Source organism: Lampris incognitus, chromosome 2 (assembly GCF_029633865.1).
Source record: "Lampris incognitus isolate fLamInc1 chromosome 2, fLamInc1.hap2, whole genome shotgun sequence".
Lineage (NCBI taxonomy): Eukaryota > Metazoa > Chordata > Actinopteri > Lampriformes > Lampridae > Lampris > Lampris incognitus.
Window position 1 is genome coordinate 41,410,024 of NC_079212.1, and position 27,043 is coordinate 41,437,066.

A 27,043-nucleotide genomic window follows, 5' to 3' on the forward strand; every position below is an offset into this window, starting at 1 on the left:
ACGATAAGAGTGTTATTTTGCATAAATAGTTATTATGCAGTAATGTAGTTGGCACATCTTGGCTAGATCTTGCTATGTGCAAAAAGTTTAATCCAGACATTTCACAACCCTGTTTGTCTTCATTTGGTTGACACACTACCTGGGTAATCTGTATAAGAGGCTCACTCAACAGATAAATTCTTCCCACTGACCATGCAGTACAGGTTTCCAATAGCACGGTGATTCTATCACGTCTTTTCTGTCTGGAGATGCCGGGCCTTCTGCTCCAAACTCTCACCGCAGTATCAGCTGCTGTAGGGATGCTTCAGTGCTCCCCTAAAGCTGCACTGCGTTGAATTTAACCTAGAACAGTCTTCCCTGCGTAAATGAGCAAATTCTTCAGGAAACAGCTGAAAGTGAACTAATGATTATTCCAATTTTCGAATTACTACCGGCTGTGAGGAGAGGTGGGAAGGGAGCGGCGTTACAGATCGCATTGTAAAGCTCATGTTGCTGTGTTCTTGGCCCTCATGTCAACGCTGGGAGAGAAAAGAGACTGAAGTAAAAAGAATAAACCCTGAACACCAGCATCTCATATTTACATGTAGATTTTGTTTCGTGCTGTGACATGAAAAGTTGCATTCTGTTTTGACGTAAATGTTTTGACATACAAACTACCAGATTTGTTATTTCAAAAAGTCAGTGAGGCAGCTGGAGAGAGGTATGACAGGTTAAAAGCCCCCATATAAGGTGATAAGCCAAAACATAATGACCACTCACAGCCGAACCGAATAATGTTGATCATCTCCAAACAAGGGTACATGTCAAGGTCTGGGCAGATTAGGTGGGAAGTGAACAATCAGTTCTCGTAGTCAGCATGTTGGATGCAGGAGAAATGGGCAGGAGTAAAGACCTGAATGACTTTGACAAGGACCAAACTGTTATGGCCAGACAGAGCACCTCTGAAACGGCAAGGCTTGTGGGGTGCGCCTGGTCAGCAGTGGTGAGTACCTACCAACAGTGGTCTGAGGAGGGACAAACCACAGGGTGTTGGGCGCCCATTGCTAATCGATGCACGAGGGCAACAAAGGCTATCCCGCCTGGTCCGAACCGACAGAAGGTCTACTGTGGCATAGGTCACAGAAAATTTTAATACTGTTTACGGGGGGAATGTATCACAACAAACATTGCATCACACCCTGCTGCATATGGGCCTGCATAGCTGCAGACTGGTCAGAGTGTCCATGATGACCCCTGTCCACTGTCAAAAGCGCCTCACCAATTGTGCACGCAGGTGTTGGAATAGGATCTTGGAGCAGTGGAAGAAGGTTGCCTGGTCCGATGAGTCCTATTTTCTTTTAGATCATGTGGATGGCTGTGTACGTGTGCACCATTTCCCTGCGGAAGTGATGGCACCAGGATGCACTGTGGGAAGATGACAAACCGGTACAGGGAATGTGATGCTCTGGGCAATGTTCTGCTGGGAAACCCTGGGTCCAGTCATTCATGTGGATGTCAATTTGACACATGCTGCCTACCTAAACATCATTGCAGACCAGGTACACCACTTCATGGTAATGGTATTCCTTGATGGCAGTGGCCTCTTAGCAGGATAATGCACCCTGCTACACTGTGCACATTGTTTGGGAATAGTTTGAGGAACATGGTGAAGTGTTCAAGGTGTTGCCCTGGCCTCTAAATTCTCCAGATTTCAATCCAATTGACCATCTGTGGGATGAGCTGAACCGACAAGTCCAATCCATGGTGGCTCCACCTCACAACTTACAGGATGTGAAGGATCTGCTGCCAATGTTTTGGTGCCAGATACCACAGGACACCTTCAGGGGTCTTGTAGAGTCCATGCCTTGGTGGGTTGGTGCCATTTTGGCGGCACATGGTGGACCAAAAGCATATTAGGACGGTGGTCATAATGTTTTGGCTCATCAGTGTATAGCGAAGGGAAAAGCTTGGGAAAAAAGTACAACCCTGTTCAAATGTAAGCTAATTGATTGCTATTAGACTCTTTGACATACAAGGGCTGGGTAAAGTTGCTGACCTGGAGGCCTCTCCACCTGACTCCTCCTCTTTTTTGTCAATTTACAAGCCATGCTAAGATGCTCTGTATATCAGGCAGGAGCTGCTGAAATGAAAATGAATCCAAACTGCGAAAGGCCCACGTGTGACGCAAAATAGAGATTGATCAATACCCACATACAGAGAGAGGGATAGAGCGAGAGGGTGACAGAGAGAGAGAGAGAGAGAGAGAGAGGCTTTAGAAGATGGCAGTTGAAAGGCTTAATCGGTTTGTCAGGGTCAGGTATGGCAGATCCCATAACATCAGTCACAGAATGCACTTCCCCTTGGAAATTAAATTAATTGGCTTTTTCATTGCAGGAGATTTAAATAGCTGACATTATAGTGCTATCTGACGCTGCCGGGATGAACAGCAGAGGCAGGAAGAAGTGACGCTGTCTTGTCTTTGGTCTTTGCTCAGGTCCACATTGGTGTCATAGTAAAACGAGGTGTTTATTGCATCCTCCATTTTAAAGACATTGTGCATTTGAGACAAACTAGACCTACGACTTTTTGCCTTGTTGTTCCCCTCCAACTCCGCTGAGCTGCTGTTTATATGAGCCCATAAACAGGCAGTTAGCCAAACTGGGCCCCAGGAGACACTTAATGAAGAGAAACTGAAAAGAAACTGAAGAGGAGTGATTGCCATCTGGAAAGTGAATCTGAACTGTGTTGAAGGGAGCAAGGGTGACAGAATAAGTAAGGATGTGCGCTTATCTCCCAGAGGACTAATGAAATGTTCAACTTCATTCTTGTGACTGCACCGGTTCTCCTCCTGTCACGGCTCAGGGAGGACCTTGTGCCGAAGCATCACCTCCACACAAGTCGGGTTGTGATGAGTTTACTCGGTGGTTGTGACAAAAGTCAAAGACGTAGGGGTAGTTATCACGATGCTACTGTTGCCAAGACTACGCAGTGTAATTTACATAAAGCGCTACCATCTTCACTCTGATGCAAATGCTGCCTTCTACACCATTAAATGCATAAAAATGGCAAATTAAATCTCTATTTAACATATAAAAACGTAATTTATGCACCTCTTTATTCCATGTGTGCAGACATGTCTGACTTTGGCACACCATTAATTATTGAAAGAACAGCTTTTTTCAAATTGGCTTGTATTGTGTGTGTGTGTGTGTGTGTGTGTGTGTGTGTGTGTGTGTGTGTGTGTGTGTGTGTGTGTGTGTGTTCCTTTTTAAATTACGGTCAGTCAAACACTCCATGTCACCACTCCGGGTAGTCACTGCCAGTGTAATGAATGCATGTCATTGCATACATTTTGTTTTTTAATACTTAAATTAAGAGGGCTTTCTTCTCATCACAGCACTCTGGACGCCCCCTCACCCAGAAGCCACTGCAAGTTGGTTCACGTCGACAAAAGAAAAACTCATTAAGCCCCCTTTGCCTTGCAAAGACATATGTAACAACTGCTCAGACTCCACTCTTATAGAGTGGAACACTGCCCCCTGGTGTCAGCCGTGATGTCTCCTCAAGTCCAAACCACAGGCTACGTACACACTACAACATAGTGCATTGGTCGTCAACCCCTATATGTGCATGTACTGAATCTGCCGCAATACAGAACTACTCTATATACATAAATTGAATTCTGCATTGGATTCTGGTGGTATTTAATATCTAATATCGACATACAAACTGCCTGAACGATCAATATACGTTGACACGATACCAGTGAGATTCCTCAGCATGCGCAGGATTCCTTTATATGGAAGTGATTAAGTCAGTGTGCTCAACTCCATCTTAAAAAGCCTCTTGCAGGATCTCGTGTCGATGCCGTGTGGCCGGATGACAGCTCAACGCCGCTGTGTTTGTCTCCCTCAGGGCCATGCTGAGTGACATTGGGGACTATGTAGGTACAGACATTGAAATATCCTGGTTACCTAATCTGGATGATTTAATGAAGGGCTATGCAAGAAATTTTCGCCCTGGGATAGGAGGTGAGTATGAGATCTACTGCTCGTGGCATTGGATTGCACTTCACCCCCTCACATTTACAGCCATCCTTAGTATGACCTAAGCAAAAACTGCAGAAACTTTGAATATTAAACATTAATCTTTCAATTTCATTATCTTGATAGACTTTTTTTTTAATATTAGTACTAAACTATAGCCACCTATTTGAATAAATATTTTGAGCCTTTGATAAGTTGAACCGTTTGCTGAGTACAAACTTAATGAACGAGATTTTAATCTCAAAGGCGTGTTTGACACGACAGAGAAGCGGGCTTGTCGAACGAGAGCCGTCACATCAGAGACTTTATTAAGAATGGCTGCAAAATGTGATGCATTCAATGACCCCAGTGATAGATTTCTCAATCTCACAGCTTAACTCAGCTGAGCAAAGGTGAAAATGGGAGGTGGGACCACTGTCACCACGCGCCTTCAGCTACCTTCATTTTGGCTCTTCATGTGGCCTTTTCCCAACATCTGTGTCAATGAAATATGATAATATCATTGAGTTAACAACACAAGCTATACACTGGAGGGTTATTTTTGGCCAGTAGGGAATCATACATGTGTGTTGGGGCAATATGCCCTGTATTCAACTCATATCTATTTGATGTTTAACAATAGAGTATGATTATTCTAAAACATAGGAGAGAAACATATTTATAAAATGTGTTTTCCCACTGGCTGCTAAATGTACATTTGTTTATCATCCATTTATGACAAACAGATTATTTATGTGTCAACCTCTTTTACAGGATGCTAGTCACAACTGGCCTGTTACTGTGTCAAAAGGGCTTATTTAGCTCCTCTGATAGTCTCCTGGGAAGCATGGTGACACAGTGGTTAGTGCGGTCGCCAAAGCAAGGTCCTGGGTTCGAGCCCTGGGGTAGTCCAACCTTGGGGGTCGTCCCGGGTCATCCTGTGTGTGGAGTTTGCATGTGCTCCCCATGTCTACGTGGGTTTCCTCCGGGTGCTCCGGTTTCCCTCCCACAGTCCAAAGACATGCAGGTCAGGTGAATCGGCCATACTAAATTGTCCCTAGGTATGAATGTGTGGGTGTTTGTGTGTCGGCCCTGTGACGGCCTGTCCAGGGTGTCTCCCCACCTGCCAGCCAATGACTGCTGGGATAGGCTCCAGCATCCCCGCGACCCTGAGAGCAGGATAAGCGGCTTGGATAATAATGGATGGATGGATGGATACTATCCTGCAGCGAGCTCCACCGACTCTGTTCAAATAAACATGCCTATATATCCTCATCTCACTCTGGGCATCCCATATATAAGCTATTGAAGAGGATTCAGTGTGAGTGATTATGGGCTAGGTGTTGAATAGTAGGGGAATTGCGTTACATGATTCCCTAATGTTCAGCATAAATAGCCTTTCTGTTGCACATCACTGGCCACCTATCTCCTCCTATTCCCGACTTCTCCCTGTAGCATCTGATCTGCAAAGCAAAATTAATGCAAACCACGCGAGAAAGGTGTCCAGTGAAAATACCACAATACGTCTAAATGTGCTTGTCGGCCTGAGTTTCTCTGTGCAAGTTCATCAGAGCTCAACGCTATGCTTATGAATGTCCATAGTGTGCTGTGCCATAAAGCATGGTTACATCGGATGTGGCGTAATCTCTATGCATGTTAGCAATGTTTCAGATGTGGGAGGACAAGAGTTAGAAACAAATGGGTGATGAATATGAGGACGAGGAGAGAGAGGAAGAGTAGAAGCCCGATGAAGACAGAGCTGAAGGGGGATGGCAGGGTGTTTGCTTTCTCTCCCCTAACTTCTCCACCCTACAGGTCCGCCAGTAAACGTGGCCATGGCTATTGAAGTGGCCAGCATTGACCACATCTCAGAGGCCAACATGGTAAAGTATAAGCTACATTAGCCATTGTAAACATTCAATACGGTGTGGCTCCCTGCACCTCCGAAGTTCACTGTTACTGCAAAGATTTACTATTTGCATAATCCTGATTTATTCCACTCGGGGATTTGCAGAGTGCTCTTGTGTGGACCTCTGCAAGAAACATCGATTAAGTTTGATACGTTGATGTTTGAAGGGATTTCGAGAGGAAACGATCATTGTAGAGCAGGGGTCGGGAACCTTTTTGACTGGGAGAGCCATAAAAGCCAAATATTTCTAAATATATTTCATTGAGAGCCATATAGTATTTTTAACGTATAATAAATTAAATATGTCTTACTTTTAATGCGACTTCTGGTGCTGCATGGTTTTGCTGATGGCCTTGTAGTCTGGTTCATACGTGGTGAGGTTGAGCTTCATGCAGGCGTTGAGGCTTCCATCAGTTAAACGTGAGCGTAGGTTGGTCTTAATGTTCCTCATATGCGAGAAAGACTGTTCACATGCATATGTAGAGCCAAACATGGTCAATACGGCAATACTCACACGCTGCATTGTGTGGTATGTCACAGGAAGCTCGTTCCAAGTTTTAAGAATCAGCTGGTCTTCAGGTTGAAGATTTTTCATTTCTGTCCACTTGTGTTCCCTCGCCAGCTCTGCTCGCTGTCGCGCAAGACTTTCCAACTCTCCATTAAGTGACTTGAACTTACTCATCCACATGTCTGATGCCTTCAGGTCAGCAACTTCCAGCTCAAAGTCTCCGATAGAGACCCCGGGGAATGCTGTCAGGTCGATTTTGTCCACTGCACACTCATGTGGATGAGTGATGAACTTGAAAAGACCAGTGCGCGCACGAAATTCTCCAAAACGTGCTTTGAATGACTGCAGGAGATTGAACGTAAAGCCAGCTAGCTGCTGGAGATCCAGATGTTGAGTGGAGTCACTTGCTAAGCATGCATCTCTAAATTGTTGCAGTCTTTCAAAGTGCAGAAGACGACCTGTTTCAATGTCCCTGAGAAAGACTTCCAGCTTGCTTTCAAATGCAAACACTGCTTGTTGAAGGGATGAGATTGTATTTCCAATACCTTGCATTTTCACATTGAGCTGGTTCAGATGGCCAGTTATGTCCACGAGATAGTGAAACTGCAGGAGCCAGTCAGTGTTGTCTAGCTCAGGATGCTTGACGCCTTTCATTTCAAGAAAAGTCCGGATTTCACTCAGGCAAGCTGCAAAACGGCTGAGCACCTTCCCCCTTGACAACCAACGCACGTTGCTGTGTAAAAGCAGACCGGGATAATGATTCCCAACTTCTTCTAACAGAGCTTTAAACTGGTGATCATTTAAAGCTCGGGCAACAATAAAGTTGACCACTCGAATGACCAGAGACATCACCTCGCCAAGCTCCTGGCCACACGTCTGAGCGCAAAGCGCCTCCTGGTGCAGGATGCAATGAAAACATAGGATGGCTCTCTTTTCATGTTCACGGAGAAGCGCTACAAATCCTTTGTTCTTCCCCAACATACAGGGTGCACCATCAGTACAGACAGAAATAAGTTTATCCATCGGTCGTTTTTTTTCTTTAGCAAACTCCATGAAAGACATGAATAAATCCTCTCCTCTTGTTGTCCCTTTCATTGGCAAAACAGCCAAGCTTTCCTCACGCAGTGTGTCACCTGCAGCATACCTGGCAATGATACTGCACTGAGATAGATGGCTAACGTCTGTTGACTCATCTAACGCGAGAGAAAAGTATGTCCCGGCGTTTATGTCCTTAATTTGTGTTTCCTCGACTTGATTTGCCATCATGATGCTACGATCGTGCACAGTTCTTGCTGACAGGGGCATGTCTTTTATTCGTTTGATTATCTTGTCTTTATTTGGGAAGTCATCAAACAGTTCATTGGCCACATCAAGCATGAATGTTTTGGCATACTCGCCATCTGTGAATGACTTTCCATTCCTTACTATTGCCAAAGCCCCCGCAAAGCTAGCGGAATTCCCGTCACCTTGCTTGGTCCACACACGTAGTTGCTGCTGACTCGTCTGCACTCTCCGCTGTAGCTCCTCGCATGCCCTTTTCCTGCTGTCCCCCGCTGGATATTTCGATGCAAATGAAGCATGGTGCGTATCGAAGTGCCGCTTTATATTTGACTGTTTCATCGATGCAATTTTATCATTGCATATTAGACATACCGCAGATCCTGCTCTCTCCACAAATGCAAATTCCTCTGTCCACGCAGCCTGGAATGCACGGTAATCATCGTCTTTTTTTCTTTTCGCCATCTTTTCCGTTACAAGGGTTGAAGCGGATAAACTAGTTGGCTATCTGATAAAATTGATTTCTTCACCTTTACAATGACCCGGACATGCTTGCGAGCCATTGGTTCCCGACCCGACCCACGGGTGACCCGTGACCCGTGAAATTTATCTTCAAAACTAATTTCTGTTTACTTTAAAATGACACAGTATTATTAAGAAATATCACATGTATTTTAAAATCAGTTCCAAACTGATTTTTTTGAAAAAAATAATAATTTTCAACTCAAAATTGTCTGGGAGCCATATGCCGTCACCGGAAGAGCCATATATGGCTCGCGAGCCATAGGTTCCCGACCGCTGTTGTAGAGGGAGGAATGTAATATATGTATTGTACAGAAACCTGCCTTTAATTTGTAAACCCACCAAGAAGCAGAATTTCATTTGTAATCATAAACAACAGATTTGTAAACGACCCGCTGATGATAGATGGAAGGCAAACTTTAAAAATGTCCAAGTAGGGGGCGTCCGGGTAGCGTGGCAGTCTATTCCGTTGCCTACCAACATGGGAATCGCCGGTTTAATCCCCGTTTTACCTCCAGTTTGGTCGGGCGTCCCAACAGACGCAATTGGCCATGTCTGCGGGAGGGAAGCCGCATGTGGGTATGTGTCCTGGTTGCTGCACTACCGCCTCCTCTGATTGGTCGGGACACCTGTTCGGGGGGGGGGACTGGGGGAATAGCGTGATCCTCCCATGTGCTACATCCCTCTGGGGAAACTCCTCACTGTCAGGTGAAAAGAAGCGGCTGGCGACTCCACATGTATGGGAGGAGGCATGTGGTAGTCTGCAGGCCTCCCCGGATCGGTAGAGGGGGTGGAGCAGCGACCGGGACGGCTCGGAACCCAGATAGCATCCGGATATGTGCCACTTCACGCAATGATGCGGCACTGATGGCCTTCTGGCCTTGACAAAAGGGATGTGAGCCGGAAGTGGCCCACATGTATATTAGTAAATATGGCCCAAATATGCCAAATCAAATGTGGGCCTTTTTTGGCAAAGGTGCGGTGCTCTCGGCAATATGTATAATCTGGATGTGACCCTGAAGTGGCCCATGTGGTAAACGGTGAATATGGCCCAAATATCACAAAGCAAATATGGACCACCTTTGGCAAATATGTGGCACATGTGGCATTGCTATGGCTTGGTTCTGGCCCAGATCTGGCAAACAGAAGGGGACCGCCCAAGTGCCATCATTCCACGTGGTATGTCGGCTGAATGAAGTGTCGGGTGTGGGACGGGTCCGGGCCACAGCAATTTTGCTATCTGGGAAGAGTGGGGTGATTGGACAGATACAATTGGGGGAAAACATAAAAAAAAAAATTAAAAAAAAGAAAAACGCCTAATTGAACACTTACATCTGAATCTACCTTATATACTGTAGATTGTGGAGCATGTGCTCCTATTGTTTTAAAATCACTCTGCATGGTTTCGTCACGACAACAAACTCAGTCTCTTGTGCTGTGCTCGAAGACTTCTTGATGACCACATCAAGCCTTCTTGTTTTCATGATTTCAGGCTTAAAGTTTCACCTTGACTTACATTCAGGTCGTAGGTGTGAAGTAATCATGAAGCACCTGCCAGTTCTGTTGCAGCCTGGTTAGGAAAACGTAACCACAGAGCAAATTCCAATCAGTTCATCTCAGATTCAAATGTGAGGAGGACTAAATGTGAGCAACCAGGCCCGTCATGTCATTTTCTCTTAAACAGCTCTGGTCGTTGTCTCCCTCTGCTCAAAATAAAGCTCACTTCCCGGCACACTGTTGGAAATGCCCTTGCTTAACTTGTGTGTGTGTGTGTGTGCGCGCGCACACCCCTCTTCTCTCTGGCAGGAGTACACAATGACCGTGTTCCTGCGGCAGAGCTGGCGTGATGACCGCCTGTCCTACAACCACACCAACAAAACCTTGGGGCTGGACAGCCGCTTCGTGGACAAGCTCTGGCTGCCCGACACTTTCATCGTCAACGCCAAGTCTGCCTGGTTCCACGACGTCACCGTGGAGAACAAGTTGATTCGCTTGCAGCCCGACGGTGTCATTCTCTACAGCAGCCGGTACAAGCAGGCAGGGGATGGTGTGTGTGTGTGTCTGTGAGAAAGCTACAATGACACATGGGGGTAAAATGTACAGGGAACAAGGTAAAAGATGACTGGAGTCTGTGAAGAAAAGGATAGGACAGGGGGATCGTTGAGTTGAAATAAGACTGATAGTTTGCTCACTGGTGTGTATCAGTGGTTCTCCATCCAGTCCTTGGGGGATCCCCAGTACCGCCGTTTTTATTGTTTTCTCTCTTTTAATTCAAACTCCCTCAATATCGAGTACTCCAAGTACAAACTACACTCTTGAGGAGTGTGTGCTTGGTAAATTAAACCGAGGGCGACCCCACAAGACCACAGTGGTCTCAGATGAAAGAAACTTGCAGGTTTTGCAGCAAGTCTGCATACACCGAGCTAGCGGCTGCTCTGGAAAAATAAAAGCTGGGGCAAATTTTCAAATTCGCATGACTTGTCCAAAAAGGGGCAAATATCAGAAATCTGCACTGTTGATTTCTTGCCACAAAGTTGTAACACAAAAATCTTTAAAAAAAACAAACATAAGGTTATAGGCTTTGCTTTCTTTCCTCTGCCATTGTTGTAAACGTTGAAATGAATTTCTGCGGTCTTTGTGAAGCTCGAGTCTGTCAAGTCACCAGCCGATGCCTCCTTGGTTTAAGTGGGCAGATGAATAGCACTTGACATTCGAAGCGTTTTTTGGTTAAACGTGATCTTCTGTTTTGGGCAGTACTTGGGGCGTGAAAGATAACGGCTTGGGTTCACAAAGTGCAGACAAGAACACTTCTTCGAAAAATGCCTACCCTAGATAGCTGGAATACCTGGAACAATAGGGGAATGTAATTAACTGGCTGGAAGACTAGAAAACCAGCAGTACAGGTAGTACCCGAGCACTTGGTCGAGAACCACTGGTCCATAATGTGTGGTACTGAAATGGTCCACTATACGTGGAGTTTCCAAAGTCACCTGGGCTTTTCTTTTCTTAGAATCACATCGACAGTGGCGTGCGATATGGACCTGACCAAGTATCCAATGGACGAGCAGGAGTGCATGCTGGACCTGGAGAGCTGTACGTGTGTGTGGCCGTCCCGTCCTCTTCCCCTCCCACAGCATTTACCTACATGGAACAGGCTCAAGGCGGCTTTGAAATCTAGACATACCAAGGGAGAGTAACCTTAAAATGGCCAATGAGGGTTCAAACACAACAAAAACACGGAATTTTACACATTTGGACAGAAATGTCCACGGTTGTTTGATGCATCACTGAACCATGATGGATCAGTGATGCATCAAATGAGACTCGTAAAAGCATCCTCCTCCCATTCAGCTGCTGCGTCAAGCATGGATATTATGCCGCACTATGAGCAGCCTTCAAAGTGTAGCGCTTCTTTAAGGTGGACCAGTAAACTGCGTGGTTGTCTGTCTCCATGTATTTTTCCAGATGGCTACTCCTCAGAGGACATCGTGTATCACTGGTCAGAGAGTCAGAGACATATCCATGGCCTTGACAAATTGGAGCTATCCCAGTTCACCATCACAGACTATCGATTTGTGACTGAGATGATGAACTTTAAGTCAGGTGAGTCCTCCTTCGCTGACTTTTTTTTTTTAACATCAAGGTTATTGCCAGAGCCGCCATTTTAAAAGTGTTTTCATGTTGAGTGAACAGTTTTGGAGCTTTTGGATATTTTGTGCCTCTTTTGATGGAAGACCTGAGAAGGAGCGCAGAGCCTTTTTGAAGTAAAACCTTTCCTACCTCGGGGCATCACTGCATTTATATTCCATGCATAGAGGGAATGACTCAGTTTAGCAGGCTTGCTGTCGGGGCAGGCAGGAGATTAAGGGAAGGGAGAGGATGCTTAAAAGATGACGGGTACTATACATGTGCTTTATAGTTCCTGTGACTTCTTTCTCCTCTTCTGTGTGTGTGAATGGTGTGATGTGAGTCTCCCTTGTGTGCACCTGCAGTGTGTCCTCCTCCCAGGTCTCCATGGTGAGGATGGTTGCCACCTGGACACTGCTCGGCATCCCCCTCATCACATTTTCTTTTTATATATCTTATAAACCCATATAATTTTGCTATCCTGTTTCACTGTTATATCCTTCTCTCACTCAGACGTGTGACTAATGTGTTTTTTTTTGGTCTACATGGTGATGGTGGTCGTATAGCTCAGGTCCTAGACTGTTCTGGTGGCAATCTGGATACTGCTTGGCATCCTCCTCACCATATTCTTCATATATCTTATAATTCCATTATAATTCTGTTATCTTCTTTCAATGCCGTATTCTGTAAATTGTGTAAATACAACATCCATTGCATGTTGTCCGTCTTGGGAGAGAGATCCCTCCTCTGCTGCTCTCCGAGGTTTCTTCTTTTTTCTCCCTGTTAAAGGTTTTTATTTATTTATTTTTTTAGGGAGTTGCTCCTTATTCGATGTGAGGCTCTAATTTCAATTCAATTTATTGTCATTAAAAACAATGTGCAGGCACGTGTGTTAAACGAAATGAGGGCTGCGGCTTCGCCAAACAGTGCAAGACAGACAGACAAACAGCAAACACAGTATAAGATATATACAGATGAAGACTAAAAGCTAAAGATAAAATAAAAAAAGAGCATGAGTATAAACATATTTACAGACATTCAGTGGGTAGCCAGGTTCAGGTGGGTAACAGCTGGGGGAAAGAAGCTGTTTTTGAGCCTGGTAGTGCGGGCTCTGAGGCTCTTGTAGCGCCTCCCAGAGCGCAGGGGGGGAGAACAGTCCATGGTTGGGGTGGGTGGGATCTCTGCTGATGCTGACCCCTTCGAAGGCAGCATTTGTGATAAATGCCTTTTATGGCTGGGAGCTGGGTACCGGTGATATGCTGGGCTGCCTTGACGATCCTCTGTAGAGCTTTCTGGTCTACTGAGGTGCAGCTGCTGTACCACACTGAGATGCAGCTGGTCAGGATGCTCTCTATGGTGCAGTGGTAGAAGTTGGTGAGAATTTTGGGGGATAGACGGGCGCTATTCAGCCTCCTCAGGAAATAGTGGGGCAGCTTAGCTCCAATATTCATAAGGATTGTGCATCTTGTGATAAAAGCACCAAACTTGGTACATATGTAGCTTAATATATTTAGAAGAAATTTGGATATGGAGCCACTGAAAATTAACCCCGTAGTGGCCATAGCAGGCATGGATGTTATTAGATCGCTTTTAGCGGGGCTGTGGCCTCCCTAAATTTCATATAAGCCATTATGACAAGACAGAGGAGAATTTTACCTTTCCAGAGATACCAATAGTATTGTTCTAGTCTAAACAGAACCAGAGATATGCCTTTTTACATATTGGATGTCACCAATGCATGTTGAAAAAAACTAAGTTGATAAGCAGTTACTTTTGTAAATAAAAAAAACAAAAAAAACAATAAACACTGTTGAAGTACTGAATTGTATATTGTTTCCTGCAATCGCTGGTTCTAAACCTTGCCCAACAGAAGAGGAGTGTTTAGGTATAGATGTCTATACATAGTGTATAGATGAATAATGTCTCAAAAATGACTGGGAACTTTTTCCAACATGCATTGGTGACATCCGATATGTAAAATGGCATATCTCTGGTTCTGTTTGGACTCGAACAATAATATTGGTATCTCTGGAAAGGCAACATTCTCCTCTGTCTTGTCATAATGGCTGATATGAAATTTAGGGAGGTCATAGCCCCGTTAAAAGCGATCTAATAACGTCCATGCCTGCCATGGCCACTACGGGGTTAATTTTCAGTGGCTCCATATCCAAATTTCTTCTAAATATATTAAGCTACATACGTATGTACCAAGTTAGATGCTTTATCACAAAATGTACAATTTTTATGCTAAGCTGCCCCACTAAGATACAGGCGTTGTTGGGCCTTTTTCACAAGGGCCTGGGTGTTTGATGTCCAGGAGAGGTCCTCGCTGATGTAGACTCCAAGGAATTTAAAGCTGGAGACACGCTCCACTTCCACCCCATTGATGTGTATGGGGGAGTGGCTTCTAGACCACCTGAAGTCCACAATCAGCTCCTTCATCAGAACACAGCCTGGAGGGGCACCTGAGCTGAGGATCAGGGTGGAGGAGGTGTGGTCACCTAACCTAACATACTGAGGTCTGTTGGTCAGGAAGTCCAGGATCCAGTTACAGAGGGAGGGGCTGAGGCCAAGGGAGAGGAGTTTGGTGGCTAGTTTGGTAGGGATGATAGTGTTGAAAGCAGAGCTGTAATCTATGAACAGCATCCAGATGTATGTGTTGTTAAATTCAAGGTGGGTCAGAGCAAAGTGCAGGGCAGTGGCAATGGCGTCCTCCATAGACCTTTTGGGAAAGTAGGCAAACTGATGTGGATCGAATGTGGTGGTGGTGGGGGGGAGGCGGGGGGGAATAGTGTTTCTAATGTGAGCCAGAACCAGTCTCTCAAAGCACTTCATGGCAATGGGTGTGAGTGCTATGGGTCAGTAGTCATTCAGACATGTGGATGTTGAGTTCTTGGGGACAGGAATGATAGAGGTGGTCTTGAAGCATGCCGGGACTATGGGTTGGGACAGGGAGGTTAAAAATAGTTGTGAAGACCTCAGCCAGCTGGTTGGAGCATTCCCGGAGGACCTGGCCCGGTCCAGCAGCCTTCCATGTGTTCACTCTGTGCAGTGATTCTCTGACCTCTGCGATTGATAGAGTGAGCACCTGGTTATCTGGATGGGTGGGGATTCTTGTGGCTGGGTCAGTATTGTCCTTGTCGAAGTGGGCATTGAAATTATTTAGCTCATCTAGGAGGGAGGCATTATGGACAGTGGGACCGCTATTCAAGCTTTTGCAGTCTGTGATAGACTGAATGCCTGGGGATCAGAGTTATTGTGAAAGTGGTCCTCTATTCATAGGGAATAGTTATGTTTGGCTGTTCTGACGCCCTTTTTTGAGGTTGGATCTGGCTGTGCTGTAGGCCTCACAGTTACCTGGCTTGAACACTGCATCCCAGACTTTCAATAGTTACCAGACCTCATCCAGCGTTTCTGGTTTGGAAAGGTACAGGTTGATTTTTTTGCTGTGACACTCTCAGTGTAAAAGTTAATGTAGGATAGCACGGCAGATGTCTGTTCATTAATGTCTCTATGGGAGCCATGGGTGGCTGAATGTGCAAAAAATACTCCAGTCTGTGTTGTCAAAACAGTCCTGGAGTTCAGAGACTGCTTGTTCTGGCCAGACAGTGATTGTCTTTACTGCTGGCTTGATCCGTTTTATGGGGGGTTTGTAGGCTGGGACCAGGAACAGGCAAAGGTGGTCAGAATGCCCCAGGTGGGGACAGGGAGTAGCTTTGTATGAGTACTTAATGTTAGTATAAAGACGGTCCAGGGTGTTTTGTCCCCTAGTGGGGCAGGAGATGGATGATGGAATTTGGGTACTACAGCCCTGAGGTTAGCCTGATTAAAATCACCACCTATGATAAAGGCATTGTCTGGCTGTTTGGCCTGTTGTCTGTTGATGGCACATTGTAGCTGCTTAAGTGCTACCTTAGCATTAGCATGTGGAGGCGGTGTACACAGCGGCGATGGTAATGGCCGTTAGCTCCCTGGGCAGGTAAAATGCCTGCACTGAATTATAAGGAGGTCGAGATCAGCCAAGCAATGTCTTTCAACGACCTTAGTGTTGTTGCACCAAGAGTTACTGACATAAATACCCAAACCTCCTGCGCGGATCTTGCCGGAGCCCACTGTCCTGTCGGCACGGAAGGCCGTGCGGCCCGCTAGCTCGACTGCCGAGTCGGCTGTGTTGCTGTTGAGCCAAGTCTCCGTAAACATCAGCAGACAGCAGTTCTGCAGCCTTTTCTGAGAGGACAGCCTGAGTCTTATCTCGTCCATTTTGTTAGCTAACGATCGGACATTAGCCATGAAGACGCTGGAGAGGGAAACTTTAAAGGGGGCAAGTTAGCTTAGCATGTAGCCCACCCTGCTCCCCCCCTCTTCTCGCGTTTCCACCGCGAGACCGGTGAGCGGATAATATCGATGGGGAAACTGTCCGTGATGATGGTGGTGGGAAGTGAGTAATCCGCTCTGGGGTTTAAAGTTACTGACGGCTGTAGAAGATCACATAACCTACACTTGTAGATACACTTAAACTAACATATAAATAACAAAGAAAACACTGACTGGCCTTGACTGAACAGGGAGCCGCAGTAGCCGCTGCGTCCAGCGCGCCGCCATCTTGGGTGTTATCCGAGACTGTGTAAGCAGCACATCCGCTAACGATCTAAGGACAGGATGTTGTGTTGCTGTGAGGAAGACCCCCTGAGGGAAATTAGTAATTTGTGATATTGGGCTATACAAATGAAACGGATTTGACTCGACTCGACTCGACTTGACTTTAACAACTGGACTTGCCTCGACTCGACTCGACTTGACTTGACTTTAGCAACTGAACTTGCCTCGACTCGACTTGACTCGACTCGACTTGACTTTAGCAACTGGACTTGCCTCTACTCGACTCGACTTGACTTTAGCAACTGGACTTGCCTCGACTCGACTCAACTTGACTTGACTTAAGCAACTGGACTTGCCTCGACTCGACTTGACTTGACTTTAGCAACTGGACTTGCCTCGACTCGACTTGACTTGACTTTAGCAACTGGACTTGCCTTGACTCGACTTGACTTGACTTGACTTTAGCAACTGGACTTGCCTCGACTTGACTTTAGCAACTGGACTTGCCTCGACTCGACTTGACTTGACTTTAGCAACTGGACTTGCTTCGACTCGACTCGACTTGACTTGACTTGACTTTAGCAACTGGACTTGCCTCGACTCGACTTGACTTGACTTTAGCAACTGGACTTCCCTCGACTCGACTTGACTTGACTTGACTTGACTTTAGCAACTGGACTTGCCTCTACTCGACTCGACTTGACTTGACTTTAGCAACTGGACTTGCCTCGACTCGACTCGACTTGACTTGACTTAAGCAACTGGACTTGCCTCGACTCGACTTGACTTGACTTGACTTTAGCAACTGGACTTGCCTCGACTTGACTTTAGCAACTGGACTTGCCTCGACTTGACTTTAGCAACTGGACTTGCCTTGACTCGACTTGACTTGACTTGACTTTAGCAACTGGACTTGCCTCGACTTGACTTTAGCAACTGGACTTGCCTCGACTCGACTTGACTTTAGCAACTGGACTTGCTTCGACTCGACTCGACTTGACTTGACTTGACTTTAGCAACTGGACTTGCCTCGACTCGACTTGACTTTAGCAACTGGACTTGCCTCGACTCGACTTGACTTTAGCAACTGGACTTGCCTCGACTCGACTTGACTTGACTTTAGCAACTGGAGGCGCACGCAATGAAGCAATGGCTCTCAAGAAGGACTGAATCACTTTTTTGTTAGACCCGGACCTCATTGTCAGGAATCATTTTGAATTCTACAGACAAAAACTTCATTGATCAAATCTGTATGAAGAAATTTAACACTTGGCTGACAAATGTTTCCGGGCTTTAACAGTCTAAGGCCTGGATACTACTATATCTCCTTTTTAAAACCTGGACGCTCCTAGATGTCCACACATTTGCCCCATCATTTGTTTTATGTTTATTAAAAATCTTATTTGGATTGGAACTACTTTTTGTAGTTTCACATCCCAACCGTCCCTAAACTTCCACACAAGGATGGGTCTTGCGTCACGTTAGAACCATAGAATAAGCAAGAAAACACAAGGGACAGTAACAATGTGAGTATAATAAGGGAGATGTATTTGTCGGAGTGCAAAATTATTATAATAATAATATCCATTATCCAAACTGCTTATCCTTACTCAGGGTCACGGGGATGCTGGAGTCTATCCCAACAGTCATTGGGTGGCAGGCGAGCATCACAGGGTATAATAATAATTATTATTATTATTATTATTTTTATTTGTGGGTGCCTTTCAGAGCACTCAAGGACACCTTACAGAACACAGTGAAAAACAAGCAGCACTGTGTCAGACAGCATAAAATCAAAACAAAGCAGGGTAGACAATAAAAAGTTAACATAACAGATAAGTATAAAATCATCATCTGCACAAAACTCAGTGAAGCGTGGATCAGACTGAATATGCCAGTTTGAAAAGGTGCATTTTGAGATGGGATTTGAAGGTTGAAAGAGAGTCAATGAATGTCGTGTAGGAGAGCGTTCCATAGGCGGGGGGCAGAATGACTGAAGGCTCTAGTCCCCATGGTAGTCAAACAGGCTGATGGTGTAGTGAGTTGGATGGCAGAAGAAGATCTGAGAGTGCGGGAGGGCGTGCGGATATGAAGGAGTACGGAACGATATGAAGGAGCTAGGTTATTAAGGGCCTTAAAGTTGAGAAGCAGGATCTTGAAGTCAGTACGGTATTTAACAGGGAGCCAGTAGAGTTGTTGAAGAACAGGAGTAGGATGATCTTACATGAGATGGTATCAAAGGCTGCAGTCAGATCAAGGAGGACAAGTATGGTAAAGTCATTTTACCTTAACAGATAGCATGGTTTGCAGTTATTTTCAAGATCATGTGGGCTTGCTGGAGATAACAGGATTAATTACTAAGTTTCTCAGTACTGACGTGGTCAGTGACGTTTTTGTTTGTTTGAGTCTAAATGATGCCTGACAAGGTTTTAATGAAATCTGGGTTAAAAAAAAATCATTAAGATTAGTCTCGTTGAAAAACAATTGTGATTTTGTGACTAAGATTTCTTTACAGTGAGGTAATTTGCTTGTTCTTGAAAAATAAGTCAAAATGATTTGTTTTTTTGTTTGTTTTTCCCCTAGCGGGACGTTTTCCAAGACTCAGCCTTCGCTTCGAACTTAGACGAAATCGAGGCGTCTACATTATTCAGTCATACATGCCATCGATTTTACTCGTCGCCATGTCCTGGGTGTCCTTTTGGATCAGCCAATCGGCAGTCCCTGCTCGAGTATCCCTGGGTTGGTATTACTAGACAAGTGCTCTTTAAACCTCTATGAAATACAAAGGGAAGCTACATAAAGTGAATCATCAACCTGGTCATTCTGCCCATCAATGACGTGTAATAACGCTTCTGTCTCTTTTTGCAGGGATCACAACTGTCCTCACCATGACCACCCTGATGGTGAGCGCCCGCTCCTCCCTGCCGAGAGCGTCGGCCATCAAGGCTTTAGACGTCTACTTCTGGATCTGTTATGTGTTTGTCTTCGCCGCACTCATCGAGTATGCTTTCGCCCACTACAACGCAGACTATCGGCTCAAAGAGAAGGCCAAGGTCAAGGCTAGCAAGTTAAACTCTGAGGTGAGGGGGAAACAAATTCTCCTCGTCAACATTTTAGGCAGATTCAGAGGACTTCCTACACATCAGACATTATATGTATCGAGATCTGGGTAGCATTGTGCTATAGCTCACCCGGAACTGTGAAATTCCTATGCGGGGGGTGGCTGGGAGCAAATAAAAACCATTTTGCTCTGGGGATCAGTTAAATATATTCGTATCAGTAACCTTACCTGATGCCTTTCTTGTCAACATGCATCTCATGTTATTGATCTGCCAAAACAAGTACATACCAAAAGTAAATCTCACCAAGCTCCATTGACATATCTCCGTTGCATACCTCTCTACCTCCCTGTGTTCGTCTCTCTGTCTTTTTTCCACAGTCCATAGTGAAGAATGGTAAGCAGGCCATGGTGCTCTTCTCCCTCTCTGTCACTGGTATGAACCAGGGGGTCATGATTTCTAACCGCCACAGCCGCTCCCAACGCTCAGGGGCCGAGACCCCCAGGGAGGGCGGCAATGAGGAGACAGAGCCTAGGAGGAGGAGATCCAGGCACACGGAGGAGAGTGAGGAGGAAAGGAAATGCTGCGCCAAGTGTGTCTGCAAACCTATCGACGCTGACACCATCGACATCTATGCCAGGGCTGTGTTCCCCTTCACTTTTGCTGTGGTGAACGTCATCTACTGGGTGGCGTACACCATGTGAGGAGAGGCAGGAGGACTCTGAAAACAGCTTCCGTCCGTGGCTGTTTGTAGAGGAAATTGGTGGATCTTGTGCCACTGTGAATGCTCAAAATGTGGCAATCGACATATAGGCCTCCAAAGAGAAGTGATAAATGCTGGCCTCCTAAATAGTTAATGTTAATTAACGGAACTAGTTAAGAGTTTAAAAAGCTAGGAAAAGGACATTAGATTCCTAATGGATGTGTCTTTATTCAAGAATTCACAGTTGCATTGTGCAATGGCGAGGAGCATTGTAAGCCTTGAATGCTGACTCATTCCTTGTATGAAGCTCACTGTATGACAGTTTTGCTTTAGCATTTCTGCTCATCCTACCCACAATACTGTGTGCAGTGACCACAACTTGCAAACCCACATGGAGCGTCATCCAGATTTCATCACTTACTCCACATGCACTGACTCCGCAGGACATTAGATAGCAGGCAAATTGGTAGGCTGACCACATACTCACATATTACAGGCAAATACATGCACAAGTGTCATTATCTAACCAACCAATAACCACAGTGTTGGATAAACTGCCTGTTTTCTTGAAAAGAAAGTCTATCCACAAAAAACAAAACAAACAAAAAAAAACCAAAACAGGACAACAGGTCAAGATGTATTTCTGTTCTGCATGGCTGTTATTTTGCTTTGCTCCCTCCCTGCCATCTCCCCCTTCTCTGTCAATCTCCCTCTTTTATCCCTCCACCCATTTTTCCAATTTAGTTTTTGTTTAGGGTGCAGAATGGAGCCTCTTATCTCCCTCTGCCAGTTCTGCCTGTTTCCTGATCATTAAAGGACTTCCTCCTGAACTTGTGTCTTCCTGCTGGCTTCGAATATTCACTTTAATGCTAACCTGAACAAGTTATTTGGTGTGATTAAACCGAAAAGTGTAGAATCCCTTCTGGTGTCGATGCAACTATCTCGGAAAGTATTCCCCTCACATGTGGAGCATTGGAGCTACTACAGGAAGGAAGTGGTGAATCCATGATCCTTACCCAGTTTGATTGGCGCAGTGATTATAAATGCACTTTTTATTACCTTTTCCCTAAAGGACTCTACCTATTTTACCTTTTACATTCATTTAAAGGTGCATACTAATTGGAGGGATGAGTAATTCAACTGAACATCCAAATTTAAAACAATGTGCATATATTTATAACTCAGGAAAAAAAAATCTGTGGTTGCCTGCTCTTGCTCTTTCTGTTTCGTGTTGAATGGAACATTGTGGTTTTCAAATTAAGTCACAGCATGCCTTTTCAGTCTCACCCACAAACAGATCAGGAGAGCTTTAATGCCACATTGCCACCGGCACAATCGCATCACCAGCCCTGCATGACAGCCACTTTCAAAAACAAGAGCAGATAGAGGGGGGAAAAAACCAAATACACTTTTAACTTGTTGCTGAGGGGCAGCTTTTCGTACCTCCCCTCCCTCCCTCCTCTTCTTCGTCTATGTTTTGCTGTATGCAGAGGCTGAGGCGCGGGGCTGTTATCAGGGCTGGCAGTGAAGACGCAGACCAGGCATAGGTGGGAACAGGGCAGGACTGGGTGCTCTTTGAATGCGCCTGTGGCAGGCCGGCTTCTCCCAGGGAGATAACTTTGTTCTGGTCCAGGAGAGATGACATCATAACGGATGGAGATGAAGATGTGGTCATGAAGGGGCGCGCAAACGTTATCTCCTTGCCCTCAGTCACAATGGCACCAAGAAGAAGGGCGCAGACAGTCACGTTCATGCACGTGCACGTGCACACACGCACACGCCATGAAACACTTATTTATGGTCAAGTATGTTTTATCAAAAAAGGGTTTCAAGATGTAGGATATTCAGTTCAGTTCAATTCAATCCAATTCAATGTATTGCCATTAAAAACAATGTGCAGGCACATGTTAAAAATGAAATGAGGGCTGTGGCTTCACCAAACAGTGCAAGACAGACACACACAAACACAGCAAACACAGTATAAAATATACACACATGAAGACCAAAGATAAAAATAACAACGCAGTCTGCAAGAGAATACAAGCAAGAGAATACAACAGATAACATCCAGCATAAATAAACACGGGGAAAAATACTCAAAGAAGATTGAATCAGTTCATCCGGACACAACGTTTGTTGACAGATACGTCTCATCACTCATCTAATTCATCTCATCTCAACCCACCCTTATGAACAACACAGTGGCATAACCACCGAAACCAACCATCAGTTTCATGTGCAAACAGGCCGGACCATTAATTAGAGTTACAATGGCCCCGTGTACTATTCACAGAGGATTTGGGACTCAAAGAAGGTTGAATCGGTTCATCTGGATCCAGTGTTTACTGGCAGACACCTGTCATCACTCGACTAAGTGACCTCTTCAGTCCAAACCGACTGCACTCATGTTGCTTCCACTACCAGAGAAGGTCCAGCAAAGACGTGTTAACGTCTCCTCCCAGGCGACCACTCTGCTTTATAGAAGTTTTACTGAACGTTTCAATGTAGGGTATTGTTGCTTGGTTTGGTCATTTCAGGACTCAGGAACAATTTATTGTCGTTTCTTTCGTGTACTTGCGTACACGAAAGAAACAAGATTCCATTTCCCCCAGCCCACAGCAGGGCGACGCAAAAGACAAGAACGCGTCCCAAATTTCCCAAAAACGACACCACCAAAAAAACATACAAAAACAGAGAGAACAAAGCAAACAAAACAAAACAAAACACAAAACAGTTAACAACACAGTCCATTCACTGCTGGTCTGCATGGGCTAGCAGTTAGCTTAGCCCATTGCGACTCTATTCTTCAGGGAGAACCTTGTTTTTTCAAGGTGAAGGTTATCAGTCAATTCATTGGGCTATAGCTGCTGTGCTCTTTCTAATACAGACGTGGAATCTGAAGTTCCCAGGACAATTAAGACAGGATCAGGTTCAATGTGGATATCAAAAATATCTGAGAATGCTGTGAAACTGTTTGTCCAAATATCTCTATCCTGGGACAGAGAGCGAATCTATGGAGCGGATTTGCCTCTGCTATGTTGCATTTAGGGGGGCACGGTGGCGCAGTGGTTAGCGCGGTCGCCTCACAGCAAGAAGGTCCTGGGTTCGAGCCCCGGGGTTGTCCAACCTTGGTGGGTCATCCCGGGTCGTCCTCTGTGTGGAGTTTGCATGTTCTTCCCGTGTCTGCGTGGGTTTCCTCTGGGGGCTCCGGTTTCCTCCCACAGTCCAAAGACATGTAGGTCAGGTGAAGTGGCCGTACTAAATTGTCCCTAGGAATGAGTGTGTGTGCGTGCGTGCGTGCGTGCGTGTGTGTGTGTGGGCCCTGTGGCGGCCTGTCCGGGGTGTCTCTCTGCCTGCCACCCAATGACTGCTGGAATAGGCTCCTGCAACCCTGAGAGCAGGATAAGCGGTTAAGATAATGGATGGATCTTGCATTTATCACACTGCGAGGAGATGTCTAGAAACATCTTGTGGAGCTTTGACTTTGAATAGTGGAGTGTGTGGATAGCCACAAGCTGAATGAGTCAATGCCTGAACATGCTAGAGCAAGCCAAGCAGCAATCTCTTCCCAGGCCCAGCTCATTTTTCTTTCAGTTTCAATTGTGGTCATAGAGGGGGGGATTGACAGATGTGTAACGACCGAAACCAAAGACCACTTTCATATCCAAATATGGGTTTGACCACCAACCAGAGTTTCAATGGCCATGTGTACTAGTTACAGAGGATTGGGAATGTTTGCAATCACAGCATTATAAGATAGCGACAGATGTAGTCTTAGCCCCCCCTCCCCCCTCCAGCATTCCCCCCTATCAAGAATGTGCACATCCTCATCCTTGACAGAGTGGCAACTGACCTGTAGATGGTGTAGATTGTGGAGTCCTGGCCTGACGTGTTAGCTCTCCTGTGTTGTGCTGTCCTCTTGGCCAGCGTCTGTTTAGTTTCCCCAATGTACAAATCACTGCAATCCTCTTGGCACTTAACGGCGTACGCTATATTGCTCTGTTTGTGCCGGGGGACCCCGATCCTTGGGGTGGAGCAACTTCTAGTGAGGCATGTTGTGGGGTTTGAAAGCAAGTGAGACGCGGTGTTTTAAAAATACGCATCTCAGCTTTCTCACCTGGATTATTGAGCGTGCATCAAGACGTCCTCTGTGAACAGTACACATGCCCTTTGAAACTCTAGTTAATGGTCACACCCATATTTGCGTATGAAACTGGTTGTATTTTACTGTATTGTATATAAGAGGTGGGGATACTTGCAACCAGTTTAGACTCAAGATGTCACTTAGTGGATGGGCGAAACGTATCTGTCCATGAACGCTGTGTCCAGATAAACTGATTCAACCTTCTTTGGTTGTTTTTTTTAACCAGCATTATTGAGCAGGCATCAAGACAAAAAAGGTTGCAATGGAAAATAATAAAAACAAAAGGTAAAAAGTAATAATGGACAGTCGACTACAGAAGGAGAGTCCACCATGGGTTATTTCTTAGGACCAGCCAGATCTTATTGAATTGCGACTCTATTCTTCAGGGAGAACCTTGTTTTTTCAAGGTGAAGGTTATCAGTCAACTCATTGGGCTATAGCTGCTGTGCTCTTTCTAATACAGACGTGGAATCTGAAGTTCCCAGGACAATTAAGACAGGATCAGGTTCAATGTGGATGTTAAAAATATCAGAGAATGTTGTGAAACTGTTTTTCCAATATGTCCACCCTGGGACAGAGTGTGAATATATGGAGCGGATTTGTCCTTTGCTATACTGCATTTATCACACTGTGAGGAGATGTCTGGGAACATCTTGCGGAGCTTTGACTTTCAATAGTGGAGTTTGTGGATAACCGTAAGCTGAATGAGTCAGTGCCTGGACATGCTAGAGCAAGCCAGGCAGCAAGCTCCATAAATTCCTTGCAGTTGAGCAAACGAGGCGGATGTACTGCTAAAGTGAAAGTTGCCAACTGTGTGAATACCAAAGTGTCTCCACTGTAAGAATCCCTTATCCAGCTGGAACGGTGGGAATGGAGGGATTCCCAGCTACAGGGAGCAGGAAAGAGAGTGAACCAATCCTGAAATGCATCTTAATCTGTGTCCAGATTCCGGCCAGATTTATCTAAAGCCGCTCTAAAACGCATTTTAAATGTATATTTATGCAATTTTAGGAGAATTCAGGGAGCGACAGGTCTGTATCTTCTTTCTTTCTTTCACAGAGTTATTAAACTTTGAAAATCCAAAACTCAATTAAAGGGGAGGAAAACAGAATCTAAATGCTTGAAAAAAAAAAAGGATTTGGGCAAAAACGCAGAACACGTTTTTAATTGACGGATATACAACTCTATCAAACTGAAACACAGTTCCTTCCCCCCAGCGATCACGGTGACACAGGAGCACGTGCACAGAGCCAAACTGCTGTGGTGACCCGTCCAGAGTGACTAACACCAGGCACCAGTATGAGGAACCTGGGCTGCAAGGGCCTCTGGGGGAGGGGGGGGGAGGAGGTACCTAAAGTGGGGTCATTTAACAGGCAAACCCAGATATACTGGGGCAGATCATACAAAGCCTGTGCGCGACCGTGTCTTTCTGCAAACCCATCGGGGAACTTTAAAAGGGATATTAAGCGAAATGTCATCAAGGACTCCTTCATCTCCACGTAAGTGCAACCCAATACATGCAAATACTGCAAGGCAACGCTCTGCTAACAAGAAGCATTGCATTTGAAATACTGGCACTATATCCATTTCAGATGATCATTATCATTCATTTTGAATATACCGTTTTAATTAAATTTTTTTAAAAACGTTTTATTTCTGAGTATTTTCTTCATTACAGGAACAAGAAGAAAAAAAAACAAAAAGACAAAAAACAGAAAAAATAAAAAAATAACAGAAAAAAAATAACAGAAAAAACGTGAGGTCATGGGATGATCAAGAAACTGCTAAAGTAGAATGTCTCACATACAGAATACCTACCATAACTATGAGCTGTCCTTCTCATCGGCCAAATAAATACACCCCCCCCCCACCGTTGTTCTCCCAGTTCTTTTTGGAGCCCAGTAGAGTAAGTCATCTCTTTTGAAAGATGTAATTGTATGACAATATTCATGAAGAGTCTGACGGTAGGACTATTTTTCTGAAGCCAGTGTTTTGTAATGGCCTTTTCTTTACTTGCCGCCAGCAAGATCTTCAAAAGATAGACATCAGTTTTACTTAGCCTGTCAGGGATATGTCCAAGGCACAACAGCTCAGCTGAGAACTGGTTTGTTTGGACTTCTGCGGAGGAGTGATAAAAAAACGAATCAGGTTTTTCCAGCAGAAGTCTCTCCAGGTCCGGGAGTTGGTGGAGGATGATTGCATTTCCCAGGCATCCAACCACATGTCCTCGGTTATTTCAGTGTCTAGCTCTTTTTCCCATCATTGTTTCACATGGTCTGTTGAGTCCTTATTCAGTGATGTGATGCCATAGTATATCTTGCTTATAAGATGTTTGTTGCTTTCTGAGTTATATGCATCAATGAATACCAGCTGGAATCTCTCCTGGATTAGATCCTTTTATCTTTTTAGAAAAGCAATCACGGAGCTGTAAATACCTATAAAAGTCCTGCCCCCCCCCAACCGATATGTCTGACATAGATCGAAACTGTCAAGTTCCCAGTTTTTAACAATCTTGCATATGAAAATGATACCAAAATAGACCCATTGTTTATATCTACCATCTACCATTGACCACTTCCCGCCATATTTTCAATGGGAAAAAAATCACCCATTGACTCACTGTCTGTAATATTTCTTTCTCTTTGCCAACACAGCCAAGCAATGACTGTATTGGTGCATCAGTTGAGGAC

General features: G+C 45.1%; 1 protein-coding gene across 1 annotated transcript; it reads left to right on the forward strand.

The window, feature by feature from the left end:
• The first annotated feature begins 3,889 nt into the window (after positions 1 to 3,889).
• Positions 3,890 to 21,047, forward strand: gabrd (gamma-aminobutyric acid type A receptor subunit delta). Its single transcript, XM_056273518.1, has 8 exons — positions 3,890 to 3,926; positions 5,820 to 5,887; positions 10,028 to 10,248; positions 11,232 to 11,314; positions 11,687 to 11,824; positions 19,031 to 19,186; positions 19,316 to 19,527; positions 19,887 to 21,047. Exons 1-8 carry the CDS (start codon positions 3,899 to 3,901, stop codon positions 20,208 to 20,210), a joined length of 1,230 nt encoding a protein of 409 aa, XP_056129493.1. The 5' UTR covers positions 3,890 to 3,898; the 3' UTR covers positions 20,211 to 21,047.
• The last annotated feature ends 5,996 nt before the right edge of the window (positions 21,048 to 27,043 follow it).

Excerpts from the sequence above, each read along its gene's own strand:
- gabrd (XM_056273518.1), top strand. The coding sequence starts at position 3,899 with ATGCTGAGTGACATTGGGGACTATGTAG. Across the intron at positions 3,927-5,819 it reads TGACATTGGGGACTATGTAG|GTCCGCCAGTAAACGTGGCC; the intron begins GTACAGACATTG and ends TCCACCCTACAG. Across the intron at positions 10,249-11,231 it reads GTCATTCTCTACAGCAGCCG|AATCACATCGACAGTGGCGT; the intron begins GTACAAGCAGGC and ends TTCTTTTCTTAG.